The sequence below is a fragment of the Salmo salar genome, chromosome ssa14 (genome assembly GCF_905237065.1).
Source record: "Salmo salar chromosome ssa14, Ssal_v3.1, whole genome shotgun sequence".
NCBI classification, from domain to species: Eukaryota; Metazoa; Chordata; class Actinopteri; order Salmoniformes; family Salmonidae; genus Salmo; species Salmo salar.
This window is the reverse complement of record NC_059455.1, coordinates 70,736,782-70,758,961: the sequence shown is the minus strand read 5'-3', so window position 1 is coordinate 70,758,961 and position 22,180 is coordinate 70,736,782. Positions and strand designations below refer to the sequence as shown.

At 44.3% G+C, this 22,180-nt stretch overlaps 1 protein-coding gene across 4 annotated transcripts; it reads left to right on the top strand.

Moving 5' to 3' along the window:
• Nucleotides 1-4,753: 4,753 nt before the first annotated feature.
• LOC106570221 (cleavage and polyadenylation specificity factor subunit 1) lies at nt 4,754-22,081 on the top strand. 4 transcript variants are annotated; one of them, XM_014142312.2, is made up of 35 exons: nt 4,754-4,927; nt 5,401-5,561; nt 5,717-5,744; nt 6,025-6,158; nt 6,359-6,439; nt 6,555-6,703; nt 6,937-7,083; nt 7,277-7,416; nt 7,533-7,643; nt 7,894-7,987; nt 8,638-8,725; nt 9,464-9,616; nt 10,293-10,344; nt 10,662-10,756; nt 10,863-10,937; nt 11,118-11,198; nt 11,472-11,705; nt 11,907-12,048; nt 12,211-12,389; nt 12,497-12,639; nt 12,820-13,012; nt 13,321-13,527; nt 13,658-13,747; nt 13,882-14,037; nt 14,203-14,563; nt 14,677-14,761; nt 14,908-15,049; nt 15,255-15,407; nt 15,683-15,859; nt 20,633-20,699; nt 20,812-20,859; nt 20,994-21,149; nt 21,349-21,478; nt 21,640-21,778; nt 21,886-22,081. In XM_014142312.2, the coding sequence occupies exons 2-35, from the start codon at nt 5,418-5,420 to the stop codon at nt 21,931-21,933; spliced, it is 4,422 nt and encodes a 1,473-aa protein (XP_013997787.1). In that variant the 5' UTR covers nt 4,754-4,927; nt 5,401-5,417; the 3' UTR covers nt 21,934-22,081. The 4 variants fall into 4 exon arrangements, with proteins under 4 accessions (XP_013997787.1, XP_013997786.1, XP_013997789.1 ...); XM_014142311.2 differs by having other exon boundaries at nt 5,393-5,561; XM_014142314.2 differs by having other exon boundaries at nt 4,759-4,927; nt 5,417-5,561.
• Nucleotides 22,082-22,180: the final 99 nt, after the last annotated feature.

Sequence of the window (22,180 nt, the reverse complement as noted above, 5' to 3'; positions counted from 1 at the left end):
CTAAGACTAGCTTTTTCAAACAGAAATTTGCATCCTGTAGTACTAACTCAAAAAAGTCCTGGGACACTGTAAAGTCCATGGAGAATAAGAGCCCCTCCTCCCAGCTGCCCACTGCACTGAGACCAGGATACACTGTCGCCACCGATAAATCCACTATAATTGAGAATTTCAATAAACATTTTTCTACGGCTGGCCATGCTTTCCACCTGGCTACCCCGGTCAACGGCCCGGCACCCCCCCACTGCAACTCGGTGCCTCCCCCTTTCTCCTTCACCCAAATCCAGATAGCTGATGTTCTGAAAGAGCTGCAAAATCTGGACCCCTACAAATCAGCTGGGCTAGACAATCTGGACCCTCTCTTTCTAAAATTATTGTTGCAACCCCTATTACTAGCCTATTCAACCTCTCTTTCGTATCGTCTGAGATTTCCAAAGATTGGAAAGCTGCCACAGTCAAAGGGGGAGACACTCTAGACCCAAACTGCTACAGACCTATATCTATCCTACCCTGCCATTCTAAGGTCTTCGAAAGCCAAGTTAACAAACAGATTACCGACCATATCGAATCCCACTGTACTTTCTCCGCTATGCAATTTGGTTTCAGAGCTGGTCATGGGTGCACCTCAGCCACACTCAAGGTCCTAAACGATATCATAACCGCCATCGATAAGAGACATTACTGTGCAGCTGTCTTCATCGACCTGGCCAAGGCTTTCGACTCTGTCAATCACCACATTCTTATCGGCAGACTAAACAGCCTTGGTTTCTCAAATGACTGCCTTGCCTGGTTTACCAACTACTTTTCTGATAGAGTTCAGTGTGTCAAATCGGAGGGCCTGTTGTCCGGACCTCTGGCAGTCTATGGGGGTGCCACAGGGTTCAATTCTCGGGCCGACTCTCTTCTCTGTATACATCAATGATGTCGCTCTTGCTGCTGGTGATTCTCTGATCCACCTCTATGCAGACGACACTGTATTCTGTATACTTCTGGCCCTTCTTTGGACACTGTGTCAACTGACCTCCAGATGACCTTCAATGCCATACAACTCTCCTTCCGTTGCCTCCAACTGCTTTTAAATGTAAGTAAAACGAAATGCATGCTCTTCAACCGATCGCTGCCCGCACCTGCCCGCCCATCCAGCGTCACTACTCTGGACGGTTCTGACTTAGAATATGTGGACAACTACAAATACCTAGGTGTCTGGTTAGACTGTAAACTCTCCTTCCAGACTCACATTAAGCATCTCCAATACAAAATTAAATCTAGAATGGGCTTCCTATTTCGCAACAAACACATCCTTCACTCCTGCTGCCAAACATACCCTCAAAACTGACCATCCTACCGATCCTCGACTTCGGCGATGTAATTTACAAAATAGCCTCCAACACTCTACTCAGCAAATTGGATGCAGTGCCATCCATTTTGTCACCAAAGCCCCATATACTACCCACCATTGTGACCTGTACGCTCTCGTTGGCTGGCCCTTGCTTCATACTCGTCGCCAAACCAACTGGCTCCAGGTCATCTACAAGTCTCTGCTAGGTAAAGCTCTGCCTTATCTCAGCTCACTGGTCACCATAGCAACACCCACCCGTAGCACGCGCTCCAGCAGGTATATTTCACTGGTCACCCCCAAAGCCAATTCCTCTTTTGGTCGCCTTTCCTTCCAGTTCTCTGCTGCCAATGACTGGAACGAACTACAAAAATCACTGAAGCTGGAGTCTTATATCTCCCTCACTAGCTTTAAGCACCAGCTGTCAGTGCAGCTCACAGATCACTGCACCTGTACATAGCCCATCTGTAAATAGCTCATCCAACTACCTACCTCATCCCCATACTGTATTTATTTATTTATCTTGCTCCTTTGCACCCCAGTATCTCTACTTGCACATTCATCTTCTGCACATCAATCACTCCAGTGTTTAATTGGTATATTGTAATTACTTCGCCACCATGGCCTATTTATTGCCTCACCTCCCTTATCGTACCACATTTGCACACACTGTATATAGACCTTTTCTACTGTATTATTGACTGTATGTTTGTTTATTCCATGTGTAACTCTGTGTTATTGTATGTGTCGAACTGCTTTGCTTCATCTTGGCCACGTCGCAGTTGTAAATGAGAACTTGTTCTCAACTGGCCTACCTGGTTAAATAAAGGTGAAATAAAAAATAAAATGAAAAAAACAATGGGAAGCCCATTCACTGTTGATGGCCCATCAGCAGGCAATTAACTATGGTAACTTGCGCCTGTGAAAAGATCTGTTTTATGCCTGCAGGAACAGTCATGTACAGTGTGCTTTTTACAGAATGGTGTAGGTTAAGAATAAACCTAGATTACGATATGCCTTGCTCATATCAATATTAAAAGATATCATATGGAATTTGCAATATTGGTGCCCGCAAGCTAAACATTTTTTATATTTACAAATAAATTCAACCAATCAGGAGGTGTCTGGACCTCATCAAGAGGAAACATGCCGTGGAGGTCACCATCCAGGGAACCACGGCAACCATCTCCGGGTTCAAAGACTTCGTTACCGGGGCGATGCCGGACATGAAGCTCCTGCTGAGGAGGATATCCACGACGACGTCAGACGCTGACATCCTGCGGACGGTGCAATGGCTGTGGCACGACCCAGCGTCGTCAGGGACGAAGACCGCGTACGCTCCGGAGGCGACAGTGTTTATGGAGAACGCCTGGAAGATGAGGCAGAAAAAGATTGACATCCTGCTTAACAACCTGCCGTACATCATCAACTTTGAGAAGATGCAAGAGTACAACGTGGCCTCTGGGAAGTCAGTAACCATCTCCAGGAAGATGCTGAGCTCAGAAGACTTGTACTCAGATATACAAGGTAAAGAGAATTTGCAAATACTGTATGTGAGCTTATTCTCATGTTATTTATTTTTTGGTAAATAAGAATTACATTTGTGAGATGCTATTTAATTACTGACGCAATATCCCTGTTATCTTAACAAAGCTGTTTAATATGTTGCAGCGTTTTCCGTCATGCTATATTGCACTTATATTGCTACAATATGTTGCACCGTTTTTCAGATGAGGACTACAGTCTACTGTCCAACCTGCCTGAAACGTCCAGAGTGAACGAGGATTCTGATGAGTTCCAGGATGTTGTGAAAGACTTCTACGACTCCATACATGAGTACCACAACAGAATCAAAATCATTAAGGTATGTAGGATCTATCGATGTCAACAGCAACTAACCATTAACTTTGCATTGTATCAGTGACGTCAGAAGCCATTCCTCTGTTAATCGCATTTCCCAGGTTGAGAAGCTGATGAATAGGCTCCTTTACAACCAGTATAGACTGAAGAAGGCTAGTATAAATCAGAGTGCCAATGACCCAGAAGTGGAGCGGACGCTGTACCACGGCACAAGTGAGACCAGCGTGAAAGAGATCTGCGTTCATGGCTTCAACAGAAGCTTCTGTGGAAAGAATGGTAAGGCTTTTCTAATGATAGTTTCAGCTTTTTTTTATTTCACTTCATTTTAGCATTATTTTCATGCAGACTAGTAATAATGTGGCCTCTTGTATATCCTGGTCTCTCTGCAGCCATCGTCTACGGTCAAGGGTTATACTTTGTAATAATTTGGCCTGTGTATCTCTTCCTGTAATAATTTAGTCTCATGTTTTGGTTTCTCTTTGCAGCCACTGTGTATGGTCAGGGGGTCTACTTTGCTCTGAACTCAGCCCTGTCTGTCCAGGATCAGTATTCTCCCCCGAATGCAGACGGACACAAGTTTGTGTTTGTGACCAAAGTGCTTACTGGGGACTTCACTCAGGGCAGTCACTCCATGAAGACTGCTCCTCTGAAGGAGAGCTCTGAGATACCCCTCAGATATGACAGTGTGGCGGATAAGATGGACAACCCCTCTCTGTTTGTTATCTTCAACGACACACAGGCCTACCCTGAGTATCTCATCACATGTCAGAAGATTAATCGCTGAGGGAGGGAGGGAGGGAGGGAGGGAAGGAAGGAGTGGGATAGGATTAATATCCAAAAAAAGCACTAACTCTGTTTCAGCATAGTGTTTTTACATTTTTCCCTATTGGGAAGAGGATTCATGGGAATTTTATTTGAAAAATACTGTGCATTGTGTTTCTTTAATCATGCATCTTAATTTAGTTTCTCTAATTTATTTATGACATAATATAGCCTTCTACAGTATAATGATTACAAATACTCATTGTTATCCATACCAATAATGATTGCAAAGTGTTCTTTCACAGTGCAATTGAATCATGAATTAGCCAAATGCAATATTCTCGACTACAACCGTATATTTAATTGTTTAGTTTGATCTTTATAATCAATGAAACGCATAACGCCCCTCCAATGGTATTACATGGAATTTTACTTGTGGAATGCGGTTTTAACCAATCAGCATTCAGGATTAGACCCCACTGTTGTATAAATGCATTTAACTGGTAATGTGTCTTGCAGAGCCAAACATTGACTTTACTTATTATGTTGCCTGACTTTTATATTTATTATATTCCATCTGAGGGATAGATACCCTATTTGTCCTTTACATTTACTTTGGGTAAAACGGTGGCGTTAATTTGATTTATGTTCAATTAAACTCTTGTCCTGTCTATTTCTTTTTGTGTACACACAACTGCAACAAGGGTGAGATTGGAGTCGTACACACGTTTTTTCAATGAAGATAGGAACTATAATTGCGTGGTTGCTTTTTCTTGACGAATTCAGTTTAGCTGCGCATTTGGGTCGAATGGCAGCCTGGGAAATGTTTGAATGAAAATAATTTCATCCTTTAATAAATGTATAGCTACAGTCATTGCTTAACCACACTATTTTTGTGAACTGAATTATGCTGTAATAAAAGTGAGAAAGGCAAGACCCAAACTGGAAACTATCGTAGCTTGTTCGTAATAGGTAGGTTTATGTGATAAATTTGAACACCTGCTTGAAGCACGTTAGCAAGCAAGCTATCCAGCTAACCGACGCTAGTGGACCATTGGCAAGTGAGCCAAACGGCTATGCCAACTAGCTAGCTAACGTTATTTTAAAACTCTAGCTAGCTACCGAACTAAATGGAAAAATAATATAGCTAGTATTCTCCCAAATAAAGTAACATTTGCTTCGTCCCGCAACGAGCTAGGCAAGTAACGTTCGCAGAGAGGCGAGCCAGCTAAAACATAATTGACCAGCTAGCCACTGTGCTAGCTAGCTTGCTAACAATCAACCCTGGATTGTATTTAAGCCTGACACCAATATGTTTAGCTAACTTTGATATTTTTTTCTAACTAAGTAGTACTGGTGCAATATCCTTAGACGTGTCTTCTAATATAATGCGTATTCAGATTCATATGTAGCTATTAACTCTGCTGTAACGTTAAGGTGCTTAGGGTGTGCTGCTTGCAGGATGTATGCCGTGTACCGCCAAGCCCACTCCCCCACCGCCATCGAGTTTTCTGTCTACTGCAACTTCATCTCCAACGAGGAGAAGAACCTGGTCGTCGCTGGAACATCTCAGCTTTACGTCTACAGGATCATTCACGATGTGGAGGTAAAGTAGCTTTTAGCCGTGGTCGTCTTTCGTTCCTCAATCACTGATCAAAATTACAGTCAGATAAAGAAATTGTAGCTACCGGTCGTGGGGAGTGTTTTTTTCCCTTCATGACATCCAGTTTATTTATTTACATCTTTGTCTTCATATTTCAGAATGCTTCAAAGACAGACAAATCACCAGGTATGTCCAAAACTGCCTTGCAATCTAGCAACGTTTTGGTGAATGAGCAGCTAATCCCAGACCTGGGGCAAAAGCACTATACTGTTGGAACATTGGTAACATTGTGGGAGGCAACCTGTCTGTCTAGACTCTAGAGAGACTAGTGAACCACACTGTATGCTATTATTATGTTGTCAGCCTTCCTCAGACATGCACGTGCAAACATTAGTCTCTGACAGACTGTCTCTGACATCTGATTTCTTCTTTGACACAGTCTTGATCTTTTCCTTGTCCTCGGCAGATGTCAAGAGTCGTAAGGAGAAGCTTGAGCAGGTGGCTTGTTTCTCCCTGTTCGGTAACGTCATGTCCATGGCCTCTGTTCAGCTGGTAGGAGCCAACAGAGATGCTCTCCTGCTCAGCTTCAAAGATGCTAAGGTACCTGAGTCTAGATTGATTGTTTTGCTAATCCTAAACTCACAGCTTTCATTTTTCAGGTTTCTTTAGCCTACTTATTCTTTACATTTCAATGTTATCAATTACCATGTGGCAGTAGCTATACGTAGTAGGTGCAAGCAACCTGTCCTAGAAAATGTCTCTGACTGCTGTTTACAGTGTCCTGGTTTTGTTTACTCCAGCTGTCAGTGGTGGAGTATGATCCAGGAACACATGATCTGAAGACTCTCTCCCTTCACTTCTTTGAGGAGCCAGAGCTGAGGGTAAGAGGAAATGAACTGTGCTTGAAAAACATTCAAAGACATAATCTGCAAATTACTATTAAGATGAGCATATATGAAAAAGTTGTATCTTATTCCATAATTTTTCTATCTCCAGGATGGGTTTGTCCAGAACCTGCACATCCCCATGGTCCGTGTGGACCCAGAGAACCGCTGTGCTGTGATGCTGGTGTATGGCACCCAGCTGGTGGTGCTGCCATTCAGAAAGGACACGCTTACTGATGAACAGGAGGGAGTAGTGGAAGGGTATGTAGGCATATTTCATTTCGTCATTTGATTTATTTAGTTAAGATAGACCACTCAGTAACATTTGCAACTGTTTTTCCAGAGAGTCCTAAAATCATAGCACCTCGTAGTGATATTTAGGATACCCATAGAATGCACTCTTGAGTTGTAGTAACTGTTCTTTGAGGAGTTTTGCATTTGATGATTTCTTATCAGTCATCTTGACTCATGTTTTATTTTACCACTGATTTAAGGCCCAAGTCCAGCTTTCTTCCCAGCTACATCATCGATGTCCGTGAGCTGGATGAGAAGCTTCTGAACATTGTTGATATGAAGTTCCTCCACGGTTACTATGAACCCACACTGCTCATCCTGTATGAGCCCAACCAGACGTGGCCTGGGTCAGTACACCACAACGGCACCTGTCCTCCTCTCTGTTCCGTCTGTCTGTCTGAGACCACCCCCCTAAACATAAGTCTGCTGATGAGTTAACGTGAAGAAGGCTAGGAACTTAGCCATGTCTTGTTCAAACCTGTTTATTACTGGTAATATTGTGGTGTGCAGCTCTAGTCTGACCATGTCCTCCTCCTCCAGGCGTGTAGCAGTGAGACAGGACACCTGCAGTATCGTAGCCATCTCTCTCAACATCATGCAGAAGGTTCACCCTGTCATCTGGTCCCTCAGCAACCTGCCCTTTGACTGCACACAGGTCATGGCTGTGCCCAAGCCCATTGGTAATCACTCACTCCATTTTTGGGTTCTTATATTCTGAGTTACATATGAAGAGACTTGTATGATCAGTTTCTAGATCATATGACTCAGAATGTGAATTTATTCCCGTTGTTTCTAGGTGGTGTGGTGGTGTTTGCTGTCAACTCCCTTTTATACCTCAACCAGAGTGTTCCTCCGTATGGAGTGTCACTCAACACACAGACCACTGGGACCACCGCCTTCCCCCTGCGTAAGTACTGACTGAGGACAATAGTACACATACATCAGTGTTCTCAAGCTCACTCTGCATATGGAAAAGAAAGCCACTCAGCCTATTTAATATTCCTAAGACATTTATACCAGGCCTAGGAAAGTAATTTGTTAACACTTAAACTGCAATATACCTGCAGATATAAAGCTTTATAACATGTTGTAAGCATGTAAGAGCCTTTATTATGTATTCTAATAAGGCTGATAAATCGTGTGTGTTGGTGTTTCAGGTATACAGGAGGAGGTGAAGATCACACTAGATTGTTCACAGTCCACCTTCATCGGCTCTGATAAGATGGTCATCTCTCTAAAGGGAGGAGAGATGTGAGTAGAGCCCACAACAGTTGTGAAGGAATAGAGCCTGTAACAGTTGTGATGGAATTTATTAGCTATGTATGCTGAACTAAAAAATGTACGCAACATGCAACAATTTCAAAGGTTTTACTGAGTTGCAGTTCATATAAGGAAATTAGTCAATTAAAATAAATAAATTAGGCCCTATTGTGTTGTGTGACGCAACTGCACATTTTAGTGGTGTTTTATTGTCCCCAGCACAAGCTGCACCTGTGTAATGATCATGCTGTTTAATCAGCTTCTTGATATGCCACACCTGTAAGGTGGATGAATTATCTTGGCAAAGGAGAAATGTTCACTAACAGAGATGAAAACACATTTGTGCACAATTTGAGGGAAATAATCTTTGTGTGCAAATGGAACATTTCTGGAATCTTTTATTTCATTTCGTGAAACATGGCACCAACACTTTACAGGTTGCGTTTTTTATATTTTTGTTCAGTGTATATTTATTAGCCATAACTGCTTTATTAGACCGTGTTAAAGCAATTTTTTGTGCCCTCAAATTTGTGTGGCATAGTAGCAATAACGGCATTGTGTAGCAACAGCTAGAATGGCATTGTATTTTTTCATAGCCTTGTAAGAGTCATGCTTTGACTGTGCCTGTCCTCTCTCCTCAGCTATGTGTTGACCCTGATCACTGATGGCATGAGAAGTGTCCGGGCCTTCCACTTTGACAAGGCTGCTGCCAGTGTCCTCACCACATGTGTAAGTAGCATACAGTAGCTGGGAAGAGAGAGAGAGTTGTTGGCATAGAAGGGGTGGTATATACACACACAGACTCACTTAGGTGTGAAGAATGCAGTGCAGTGATATTCTCAGTCTGCTGCCAATGGTTGGCCAAGAGAGAACTGGTCATGGAGGAGCTGTGGAAGCATAGAGGTTCCCCACCTCTCACCCCGTCTCTTCTTCTCCTCCTCCTCACCCCTGTCTCTTCTCCTCCTCCTCCTCACCCCTGTCTCTTCTTCTCCTCCTCCTCACCCATGTCTCTTCTCCTCCTCCTCCTCACCCCTGTCTCTTCTTCTCCTCCTCCTCACCCCTGTCTCTTCTTCTCCTCCTCCTCACCCCTGTCTCTTCTTCTCCTCCTCCTCACCCCTGTCTCTTCTCCTCCTCCTCCTCACCCCTGTCTCTTCTCCTCCTCATCCTCACCCCTGTCTCTTCTCCTCCTCCTCCTCACCCCTGTCTCTTCTTCTCCTCCTCACCCCTGTCTCTTCTTCTCCTCCTCACCCCTGTCTCTTCTTCTTCTCCTCACCCCTGTCTCTTCTTCTTCTCCTCACCCCTGTCTCTTCTTCTCCTCCTCACCCCTGTCTCTTCTTCTCCTCCTCACCCCTGTCTCTTCTTCTCCTCCTCACCCCTGTCTCTTCTTCTCCTCCTCACTCCTGTCTCTTCTTCTCCTCCTCACCCCTGTCTCTTCTCCTCCTCCTCACCCCTGTCTCTTCTCCCTAGATGATGACCATGGAGCCTGGGTATCTGTTCCTGGGGTCCCGGCTGGGAAACAGCCTCTTGCTGAAATACACGGAGAAGTACCAGGAGAATCCAGAGAAACCACCAGCGGAGGAGGACAAAGGGAAGGAAGAGGAGACCGATGAGGAGAAGCAGGTGAATTGGTTTGATTTTAGTTCCTATGTAGATATTCTCCTCAGTCTGGTCCCTGTGGCATATTGCTGTGAGTGATTCTGTCAAAAATGTAAAGATTCCATAGATTTTAGTCAAGGCAAAGTTGATCAAATTGAGCTTCAAAATGTAGCCAGTTGTAAATGTCACCAAAAGAGGATGTTTCAAAAACAAGTAGCAGTCGCTGCCCCTCTTCTGTGCTCGTGTTCCACATTTAAACAGATTTTTAGCACTTCAACTGCTGTTGTGACTTTGACTAGCAGATGTGGAAATATGCCACTTAATATGTGATGATGTCGCATATTATCGTTCACCCCTGAAAAAATAAGATGTTTTATTGTCACACACACTGGATAGGTGCAGTGAAATGTTGTTTTACAGGGTCAGCTATAGTAGTACGGTGCCCCTAGAGCAAATTAGGGTTAAGTGCTTTGCTCAAGGGCACATCGACAGATAAAAAAAAAAAAAAGTATAAAAAAATCCGGCACAGGTTTTGGAGCCAGTGTCCTTTCAGTTGCTGGTCCAACGATCTAACCGCTAGGCTACCTACCGGCCCAGTGTCCATTTTGTCTACATAAATGCTAAATGAGTTGCTGATACACATTTCTATGTCTGTATTCTGATATAAATTGCAGAATTAACTTGAATTTGATCATTCCAGGAGGAACCTCCTAGTAAAAAGAAGAGAATTGATTCCTCTACCAACTTTACAGGTATTGTATTTTATTTATTTAACTAGGCAAGTCGGTTAAGAACAAATTCTTATTTGCAATGACGGCCTAGGAACAGTGGGTTTAACTGCCTTGTTCTGGGGCAGAACAACAGATTTTTACCTTGTCAGCTCGGGGATTCGATCTAGCAACCTTTCAGTTACTGGCCCAACACTAACCACTAGGCTATGTATTACAATGTCTTGGTTGTGTCTTGCATATTAGCCTTTACATATGTATGGAACTGAGGTGATATGGTCACCTGTAATAATGTTTTTATATTTATAAATAACATGTTTCCTCCCATGTTCTCTATCCAGCTGGTAAGAACCAACTGCCTGATGAGGTGGATGAAATTGAGGTGTACGGGAGCGAAGTGGCGTCTGGCACTCAGTTGGCCACCTACTCCTTTGAGGTAGGACCCCTTGTTACCCCAGTAGAAGCTTCATCAGTTCATTATTCATATTCTAGTCTTGGTTATTGCAGACTTTACAATATGGTTTTCCTGTATTTGCCTCCAGGTGTGTGACAGCATATTGAACATCGGACCATGTGCTGGTGCGTCCATGGGGGAGCCAGCCTTCCTCTCTGAAGAGGTACTTTTCATTCGCAAAAGAGGTTTCTAACCTCCAGTCATGTTGTCCATCATGGTTGTGTTGTATTTGTGAAAGCACTGATTTAATATCCAATACCTGTACCAAGTTATTTTCTCAAGCTGTTGCTATGCTAACAGTAAGACGCACTAAGCCCTGTCTCTGGTGTTTCTGTGTCCACAGTTCCAGACCAACCCAGAACCTGACCTGGAGATAGTGGTGTGTTCTGGCTTTGGGAAGAACGGGGGTCTGTCCGTGCTTCAGGTAAAAACTCTCCTCAACCGGTCTCTCTATTTCTGTGCATGTGTGTGGCTGCACTGTGCTAAGACCTGTGGTGGCGAGGCCTGTCTACCTCCGGTTCAGTGACGGTGCTACAGAGAAAGACCACTGATTGTTTTCCGGCAGCTACTTCTAACGCGCCACGAACAATGTGACGAGCTGCTATTTTCAGAGTCAGCTATGAGAGTTGATGATCCAGTTTTTCCCTCTTGCCATTGTTCTGCGACTATTGATGACTGTTTTGTGTGGCCCTTCCAGAGGAGCATCCGTCCCCAGGTGGTCACCACCTTTGAGCTGCCAGGTTGCCATGACATGTGGACTGTCATCTCCAATGAGATGAAGGAGAATGGCAAGAAGAAAGACAAGCCTCCAGCAACGGAGGAAGAGGGTGAGACCCCTGAGGAGGTGGAGGAGAAGCCGGAGCCTGCGCCAGTGGAGGGCGACAAGAAAAAACATGGCTTCCTGATTCTCAGCAGAGAGGACTCCACCATGGTACATCCACACCTGCCACCTCATCTCTACACAGTACACACTGCACCCGAGACACACTCCGCTCTACACAGCAGTCTGAAAGGGAGCTTTTTCCTCCCCTACGGAGCTCCAGCATGTTTAGATTGAGTCTGTAATGTTGATTAAGGGTAATGATTGAGGTCTATTGAAGGTAACTGGAACCCCTCCTGTGTGTTTCTCTAGATCCTGCAGACGGGCCAGGAGATCATGGAGCTGGACACCAGTGGTTTCGCCACCCAGGGACCCACTGTGTTCGCTGGGAACATCGGAGACAACAAATACATCATCCAGGTCTCCCCCATGGGCATACGGCTACTGGAAGGAGGTAGAGAGATCCGTCCGTCTTTCAATAAAATAAGATACTAATCCCTAATACACTGTGTCCCTACCGCTCACTTGTACTCTTTCACTGACTGGAAACTACTTTGTGACAACTGTTGCTGTAAAAATGGATTCAGAAATACATTTGATTGATTGTTCCTTCCAGTGACTCAGCTGCACTTCATCCCGGTGGACCTGGGTTCTCCCATAGTGCAGTGCTCCGTAGCGGACCCCTATGTGGTCATCATGACGGCAGACGGAGTGGTCACCATGTTCGTCCTGAAGACCGACTCCTACATGGGCAAGACCCACCGCCTGGCCCTGCAGAAACCACAGATAGCTGCTGTGAGTCACGGTCATATCCTGTACAACTAAGCCAGGCAGTATTACAACCCGATGGATAAGTGAAAAATAAGATTCTCAGACCGGTGACTCTCTGTCTCCCCGTGCAGCAACCCCGAGGGATCACGCTGTGTGCGTTCCGTGACCTCAGCGGGATGTTCACCACAGAGAACAAGCAGACCTGTCACACCAAGGATCAAGACACCATGTTCAAAAGCCAATCAGAGACTGAGACCATCATACAGGATCTCAGGTAAGAGCCAATCATATGTCTTTGAATAAAGTAGATTGTTTTGAACTGAAGAATGAAAGATTCGCCAGCTGTCCCCATGTACACTACGTTTTTGGGCTGCACCTTGTTTCTTTAGACAGTGGAAGCACTGTTTCACCTCAGTTTATTAGTACAGGTCTCTCTTCCATGTCTCCTCTTTAGTAACACAGTGGATGATGAGGAGGAGATGTTATATGGAGACTGTAACCCAGCAGGCATCACCCCCACCAAGGACGAGTCCCACCCTGGCTACCGCCCCTCCTCTGGGGCCCTGGGTGGGGGGTCCGAGGGGAGGTCGGGACGAGCTGAACCTACACACTGGTGCATGATGGTCCGCGAGAACGGTGTCATGGAGGTTAGGATCAATGTCTCTATTTTATCAGCACAATTTTAGTATTTGCTGTATCAATACACTTTTTGTATTGTATCATAATCATTTAGTTGACTTAATTTACATAGCTGTTACAATTCTAATACTGTTTAATGCCAACATTTATACTATGGTGCCATTTAGAGGTTGGATAAAAGCCTGGGGACTTTAAACTTATGTTCAGAAATTCACAAGAACTCAGTGGCCATAGCAACGAGTGTCACCACAACCGACAGGTGAACATTTTCTACAGGACAGAGCTAATAGTAAAACAACATCCTCCTGTTCTCTAGATCTACCAGCTACCTGACTGGAGACTGGTGTTCCTGGTCAAGAACTTCCCTGTTGGCCAGAGAGTGTTGGTTGACAGCTCCGCCGGCCAATCAGCAGCCCAGGGAGAGGGGAAAAAGGAGGAAGTGACACGACAGGGAGAGATCCCATTGGTCAAAGAAGTGGCCCTGGTGTCGCTCGGCAACAACCACTGCAGACCCTACCTCCTGGTGAGTTTTCAGTACAGGTATTAAAGTAGAATGACAACACCAGAATATGTAGCAGTGGTACTTCATTGATCTCAATTTGGGAAATTGCTTTAGATAGATCTGAGGTTTTATGTTGCGTTTCTTTCTTCAGGTCCATGTTGAACAGGAGCTTCTGATCTATGAAGCATTCCCATATGACCAGCAGCAGGCTCAGAGCAACCTGAAGGTCCGCTTCAAGAAGGTAAGAAGAGCAAGGCCATTGGACAAGCAAAGTTTAGTCAACTTTTTAGGACTAATCTGTGTCTAGGAAACCAGTCTTAAAATGTCCAACACTGATCATTTATGTCTTCCAACTGTTCTCCTGTCTCGTCTCAGATGCCCCACAACATCAACTTCCGGGAGAAGAAGTCGAAGGTGAAGAAAGATAAGAAGGCTGAAGGACAGGCTGGTCCCAGCGAGGAGGGGCCAGCGGTGGTCAAAGGTCGTGTGGCCAGGTTCAGATACTTTGAGGACATCTCCGGTTACTCTGGGGTAAGAGGTTCTCTTCCTACAGGACTATATCTACATCATGGGTAAAGATACTCAGGTTCCCTGCCGGATACATCTTGAAGGAGAGGTACTGCTGTCCACACAGACTTTATATATCTATACTGTAGTTCTGTGGGTTCTCATGATGTTTTCTTGTTTGTGTGTCAGGTGTTCATCTGTGGCCCCTCCCCTCACTGGATGCTGGTGACATCACGGGGGGCGTTGAGGCTCCACCCCATGACAATCGACGGACCAATCGAGTCCTTCTCCCCCTTTCACAACATCAACTGCCCCAAAGGCTTCCTCTACTTCAACAAGCAGGGCGAGCTGAGGATCAGTGTTCTACCCACGTACCTGTCGTATGACGCCCCCTGGCCAGTCAGGAAGATTCCTCTGAGGTGCACCGTTCACTATGTGTCCTACCATGTGGAGTCCAAGGTGTATGCAGTGTGCACCAGCGTGAAGGACCCCTGCACTCGCATCCCCAGAATGACCGGAGAGGAGAAGGAGTTTGAGACCATAGACCGAGGTGGGACCAGTATATGCATTAGTCTCCATGATGTGCACATCACTTTCTCATTGGTTTAATACTTCGCTCATTCTTCAGCCATTCAATTTCCTTTGTGCTGTGTGTCTCTTCAGACGAGCGCTACATTCCTCCTCAGCAGGAGAATTTCTCCATTCAGCTCATATCTCCTGTCAGCTGGGAGGCCATCCCTAACACACGGTAACAACTGTAGCTACTGCAGCGTGGCCTGTAACATGAGGGATGTTCATTATAGAGCTGATGCATATTGCTATCTTTGATATTTAAGCATCTCGGGCGTATTAGTGGGTGTCTGTTCTGACCTCCCTCTCTCTGATATTGGTCAGGATTGACCTGGAGGAGTGGGAACATGTGACGTGTATGAAGACTGTGGCGTTGAGGAGTCAGGAGACGGTGTCTGGGCTGAAGGGATACATAGCTGCTGGTACTTGTCTCATGCAGGGGGAGGAGGTCACCTGTAGGGGTCGGGTGAGTCACCAACACTACTCTGACTACAGACTAGAGCCAGGAATATCTTTTGGGCCCTAGTTATGTGCTGTAAGTTGTAGGGTCAAGCGTTTGTCCTAGTCAGGAAACTCAGGACCTATTACGGAGTCCGACAGACAGATGATGCTTTTTGAAATCATAATGTTGATTTTAGTGTGGACTTATTTCTCTCTCTACTGTTGTCCAGATCCTGATCCTGGATGTGATTGAGGTGGTCCCGGAACCTGGTCAGCCCCTGACGAAGAACAAATTCAAGGTTCTGTATGAGAAGGAGCAGAAGGGACCGGTCACAGCTCTGTGTCACTGCAGCGGATACCTAGTCTCTGCCATCGGACAGAAGGTGACAGACCCATCTCTGACTATACCGCTACAGATATCCCAATCTAGATGTATTTCCCACCCACCTCTCTGTTCCGATTAACATTGTTTTCATTGTGTGGCCAACATGTTGCACTTGAGTGTATTTTTGATATTGAATTAGCCATTTATTATAAGAACTGGTCAGAAAGCCCTTTTTAAGGAGCACAAGTACGGTACTTCAACAATCTCTCCTGTAACCCTGAGACAAAGTCCTGGTTGTGATCGATGCATCTGTCTATTCTTCTCTCTGTCTAGATCTTTCTGTGGAGCCTGAAGGACAATGACCTGACAGGCATGGCCTTCATCGACACCCAGCTTTACATCCACCAGATGTTTAGCATCAAGAACTTTATCGTGGCAGCTGACGTCATGAAGAGCATCTCTCTGCTCAGATACCAGCCTGAGAGTAAGACTCTTTCGCTAATTAGCAGGGTAAGACAGCAAGGCTACAGGACTACTTAAGTAGTAACACAGGGGAGATGTCAAACCAACTCAAAGTATTGTGTTTAAGTGGCACGTGATTTAGCATCTTCTGACTCTCTGGTCATTCTCTGAGTGGTTTTGTTCTATGTTAGTTTGTTGTTTATGGATTTAACTGTACATCCCCGATGAGGTTTCTGTTCATGGATGAAAGAAAGCACTGTGAGAAAGCCCTGAAAGAAAGCATTGTTCCCCTGTGGGATCCCAGCGTTTTTTTGTGTGTTGAGTTTATCTTCTAGAGAGCAGTGCTGTGCTGGAGGGGATGATTAAATGATCAGGGCCGTTCTTCATGCCAGTGTTCTGAGTCTTAAGGGACTCTTCTCTTAATGCAGGGTTCCTCATTAGGCAAAATCCGGCCCGTGGGTGATTTGATTTGCCCTCCCCCAAGTGTGGAGTTGGTCCCCCCCTTTGCTGCTCCACTCTTCTGGGAAGGCTTTCCACTAGATGTTGGAACAATGTTGCGGGGATTTGCTTCCATTCAGCCACAAGAGCATTAGTGAGGTTGGGCACTGATGCTGGGCGATTAGGCCTGGCTCGCAGTCGGCGTTCCAATTCATCCCAAAGTTGTTCGATGGGGTTGAGGCCAGTGGTTCTTTCACACTGATCTCAACAAGCCATTTCTGTATGGATCTCGCTTTGTGCACAGGGGCATTGTCATGCTGAAACAGGAAAGGGCCTTCCCCAAACTGTTGCCACAAAGTTGGAAGCACAGAATTGTCTAGAATGTCATTGTATGCTGTAGCGTTAAGATTTCCCTTCACTGGAACTAAGAGGCCTAGGCCGAACCATGAAAAACCCCAGACCATTTAACCAAACTTAGAGTTGGCACTATGCATTTGGTCAGGTAGCCTTCTCCTGGATTCCGCCAAACCAGAATTCGTCTGTCGGACTGTCAGATGGTGAAATGTGATTCAACACTACAGAGACTGCTTTTCCACTGCTCCAGAGTCCCATGGCGGATTGCCTTACGCTACTCCAGCCGATCCTTGGCATTGCGCATGGTGATCTTAGGCTTGTGTGCGGCTGCTCAGCCATGAAAACCCATTTCATGAAGCTCCCGATGAACAGTTCTTGTGCTGATGTTTTTTCCAGAGGCAGTTTGGAACTCTGTAGTGAGTGTTGCAACCAAGGACAGGCGATTTTTACATGCTGCGCGCTTCAGCACTCGCCGGTCCCATTCTATGAGCTTGTGTGGCCTACCACTTTGTAGCTGAGCCGTTGTTGCTTCTCAACGTTTCCACTTCACAATAACAGCACTTACAGTTGACCGGGCAGCTCCAGCAGGGAAGAAATGTGACGAACTGACTTGTTGGAAAGGTGTCATCCTGTGACGGTGCCACATTGAAAGTCAGTGAGCTCTTCAGTAAGGTCGTTCTACTGCCAATGTTCGTCTTTGGAGATTGCATGGCGGTGTGCTCGATTTGATGCAACGGGTGTGGCTGAAATAGCCAAATCCACTCATTGAAAGGGTGTCCTTTTTTTGTGTGTGTATGCATGCATGCATACATGCATATATACAGTTGAAGTCGGAAGTTTACATACACCTTAGCCAAATACATTTAAACTCAGTTTCACAATTTCTGACATTTAATCAAAGTAAAAATTCCTTGTCTTAGGTCAGTTACAATCACCACTTAATTTTAAGAATGTCAGAATAATAGTAGAGTGATTTATTTCAGCTTTTATTTCTTTCATCACATTCCCAGTGGGTCAGAAGTTTACATACACTCAATTAGTATTTGGTAGCATTGCCTTTTAAATTGTTTAACTTGGGTCTTACATTTCGGGTAACCTTCCACATGCTTCCCACAATAAGTTGGGTGAATTTTGGCCCATTCCGCCTGACAGCGCCTCCTTGCTCGCACACACTTTTTCAGTTCTGCCCACACATTTTCTATAGGATTGAGGTCAGGGCTTTGTGGTGGCCACTCCAATACCTTGACTTTGTTGTCCTTAAGCCATTTTGCCACAACTTTGGAGGTATGCTTGGTGTCATTGTCCATTTGAAAGACCCATTTGCCACCAAGCTTTAACTTCCTGACTGATGTCTTGAGATGTTGCTTCAATATATCCACATCATTTTCCTCCCTCATGCTGCCATCTATTTTGTGAAATGCACCAGTCCCTCCTGCAGCAAAACACCCCCACAACATGATGCTGCCACCCCCGTGCTTCACGGTTGGGATGGTGTTCTTCGGCTTGCCAGCCTCCCCCTTTTTCCTCCAAACATAACCATGGTCATTATGTCCAAACAGTTCTATTTTTGTTTCATCAGACCAGAGGACATTTCTCCAAAAAGTACGATCTTTGTACCCATGTGCATTTGCAAACCGTAGTCTGGCTTTTTTTATGGTGGTTTTGGAGCAGTGGCTTCTTCCTTGAGCAGCCTTTCAGGTTATGTCGATATAGGACTCATTTTACTGTGGATATAGATACTTTTGTACCTGTTTCCTCCAGCATCTTCACAAGGTCCTTTGCTGTTGTTCTGGGATTGATTTTCACTTTTCGCACAAAAGTACATTCATCTCTAGGAGACAGAACGAGTCTCCTTCCTGAGCGGTATGACAGCTGCGTGGTCCCATGGTGTTTATACTTGCGTGCTATTGTTTGTACAGATGAATGTGGTACATTCAGGCATTTGGAAATTGCTCCCAAGGATGAACCAGACTTGTGGAGGTCTACAATTTTCTTTCTGAGGTCTTGGCTGATTTCTTTTGAGTTTCCCATGATGTCAAGCAAAGAGGCACGTAGTTTGAAGGTAGGCCTTGAAATAAATCCACAGGTACACCTCCAATTGACTCAAATAATGTCAATTAGCCTATCAGAAGCTTCTAAAGCCATGACATTTTCTGGAAATTTCCAAGCTGTTTAAAGGCACAGTCAACTTAGTGTATGTAAACTTCTGACCCACTGGAATTGTGATACAGTGAATTATAAGTGAAATAATCTGTCTGTAAACAATTGTTGGAAAAATGACTTGTCATGCACAAAGTAGATGTCCTAACCGACTTGCCAAAACTATAGTTTGTTAACAAGAAATTTGTGGAGTGGTTGAAAAACGAGTTTTAATGACTGTAACCGAACCTAAGTGTATGTAAAGTTCCGACTTCAACTGTATATGTATGTGTGTGTGTGTGTATATATACACATATATATATATTAGTCCATTAAAATAACATCAAATTGATCAGAAATACAGTGTAGACATTGTTAATGTTGTAAATGACTATTGTAGCTGGAAACAGCTGATTTTTAATGGAATATGTACATTCATGTACAGAGGCCCATTATCAGCAACCATCACTCTATCTAGAGCATTAGCATTTGTGGGTTCGATTACAGGCTCAAAATGGCCAGAAAGTTATTTTGTTTCTTCTGAAACTCGTCAGTCTATTCTTGTTCTGAGAAATTAAGGCTATTCCATGCGAGAAATTGCCAAGAAACTGAAGATCTCGTACAACGCTGTGTACTAATCCCTTCACAGGGAGTAGTACACTGTCAACAGTGAAGAGGCGACTCCGGGATGCTGGCTTTCTAGGCAGAGTTGCAAAGAAAAAGCCATATCTCAGACTGGCCAATAAAAAGAGAAGATTAAGATGGGCAAAAGAACCCACACTGGACAGAGGACAGCGTCCCAGAGTCGCCTCTTCACTGTTGACGTTGAGACTGGTGTTTTGCGGGTACTATTTAATGAAGCTGCCAGTTGAGGACTTGCGAGGCATCTGTTTCTCAAACTAGACACGCTAATGTACTTGTGTACCGGGGCCTCCCACTCCTCTTTCTATTCTGGTTAGAACCAGTTTGCGCTGTTCTGTGAAGGGAGTAGTACACAGCGTTATACCAGATCTTCAGTTTCTTGGCAATTTCTCGCATGGAATAGCCTTCATTTCTTAGAACAAGAATAGACTGACGAGTTTCAGAAGAAAGTTCTTTGTTTCTGGCCATTTTGAGCCTGTAATCGAACCCACAAATGCTGATGCTCCAGATACTCAACTAGTCTAAAGAAGGCCAGTTTTATTGCTTCTTTAATTAGAACAACAGTTTTCAGCTGTGCTAACATAATTGCAAAAGGGTTTTCTAATGATCAATTAGCCTTTTAAAATGATAAACTTGGATTAGCTAACACAACGTGCCATTGGAACACGAGTGATTGTTGCTGATAATGGGCCTCTGTACACCTATGTAGATATTCCATAACAAATCTGCCGTTTCCAGCTACAATAGTCATTTACAACATTAACAATGTCTACACTGATCAATTTGATGTTAATGGACAAACAAATTTGCTTTAATTTCCCAAACTTTTGAACGGTTTTGTGTGTGTGTGTGTGTGTGTGTGTAATTACAAATTGACCACAAGAATCCAAAACAGATCATATTTAACAAAAATAGAATCATTTCTAACCTTGATTACATTGGGATATGATCAGATATGCCTCTTTATAAGTAACAATACTTGGAAAAAGATTTCCTAAATTAAAATATTTTTCCAGGTATTCTTACTTATAAAGAGGCATATCTGATCATATCCCAAGGTTAGAAATGATTCTGTTTTTGTTAAATATGATCTGTTTTGGATTCTTGTGGTCAATTTGTAATGTACAAATTATTTAACTACTGTATGTTCTGGCCCCCCGACCATCGCTCAAGGAAAAATCAGCCCATGGCTGAATGTAATTGGGGACCCCTGTCTTAATGGTTTTGTTTCTGTGTTTGGTTCCCCAGGACGCCAAGCCTCTGGAGGTCTACAGTGTAGAGTTTATGGTGGATAACAACCAGCTGGGATTCTTGGGTAAGGTTTATATAACTTTGGTAGTTAACCAGGATAACACTACCAGGCTAACTCTTTGGATGGAGCCTATATATGCCTAGACCTCTCAAAGTAAACTTATTTTCTGTTTCAGTGTCCGACCGAGATCAGAACATATCGGTGTACATGTATCTGCCTGAAGGTAAGTGATAACGTAAACGGGGTAATACTGTCCCACAAACATCACAATATCAAATAAAGGCTGAGGTCATGTGTGATGACAAATTGCAGCTCCGTGTCATGATCACTGAACTGGTACTTTGCATCCTGCTGTAGCTAAGGAGAGTTTCGGGGGCATGCGTCTGCTGAGGAGGGCAGACTTCAACGTGGGAGCTCATGTCAACGCCTTCTGGAGGATGCCCTGTCGAGGGGCACTGGACACAGCCACCAAGAAGACCCTGGCCTGGGACAACAAGCACATCACATGGTTTGGTAGGACACAATTTTGACTTTGAGATTTTGTATTGACCGATACAGAGTAGAAGAAGCTGTGAAGGGTTGTCTGTTGAAAATCTTGCTTCAGTAGGCCTGATCAAATGCTCCTCTTGGTATAATGTTCTCAGAAGGATGAACATGATATTGTATTTAGAGGAGCTTTAGCAGTAATTTTTCTCCTCTTCCCTCCCTACAGCCACTCTGGATGGCGGCATTGGGCTGCTGCTGCCCATGCAGGAGAAGACCTACCGCAGATTGCTGATGTTGCAGAATGCTCTCACCACCATGCTGCCACACCACGCAGGGTTAAACCCCAAGGCATTCAGGTAACTTACCACAAAGGTCACTGATAACTGTTGTGGTTATCATTCTCCCCATGCCTCTAAAGCAGGCAACACTTAAATACTTTAAGCTTTCGATTGGCTTTTTTTTTTAAAGCTGACACTTTGGATAGACCAAAACTATGTTTTTTGATCTTGTCCTCCAGGATGTTGCATGCTGACCGGCGGCAGCTCCAGAACGCGGTGCGGAACATTCTGGATGGAGAGCTGCTCAACAAGTACCTGTACCTCAGCACCATGGAGCGCAGTGAGCTGGCCAAGAAGATTGGCACCACCTCTGATATAGTTAGTTCTCTACAAAACTAGCATCTTAATGTATCGTCCCCATCTTAATAATTTGTGGTCCAAATCACTAATGAGATGTTTGAATTAAGTATTTCTTTCCGTTTCAGATCTTGGATGATCTCCTTGAGGTTGACAGGGTGACTGCTCATTTCTGAGAGCAGCATCCTTGACTACGTGCGAGACCCAGGATCTTCCATCTGTTTTATATGAAATGGCTTTTTGGTATCTATGTTCTGTATGGAAACTTGTGTTTAATCAATTTTGTAAGTAAACTTTTTTTTTATAAAAGTGGATTGAACATTGCCTTTATAATCAGCTTGGTCTTTTAGGTTCAAATAATTTGAGATCTGCACCTGTAACATGCAAATCTATCATGGACATCAATGCATTATTTACAAGAGA

Excerpts from the sequence above, each read along its gene's own strand:
- LOC106570221 (XM_014142312.2), top strand. The coding sequence starts at position 5,418 with ATGTATGCCGTGTACCGCCAAGCCCACTCCCCCACCGCCATCGAGTTT. Across the intron at positions 10,757-10,862 it reads TGGCCACCTACTCCTTTGAG|GTGTGTGACAGCATATTGAA; the intron begins GTAGGACCCCTT and ends ATTTGCCTCCAG. Across the intron at positions 14,038-14,202 it reads ACATCTCCGGTTACTCTGGG|GTGTTCATCTGTGGCCCCTC; the intron begins GTAAGAGGTTCT and ends TTTGTGTGTCAG.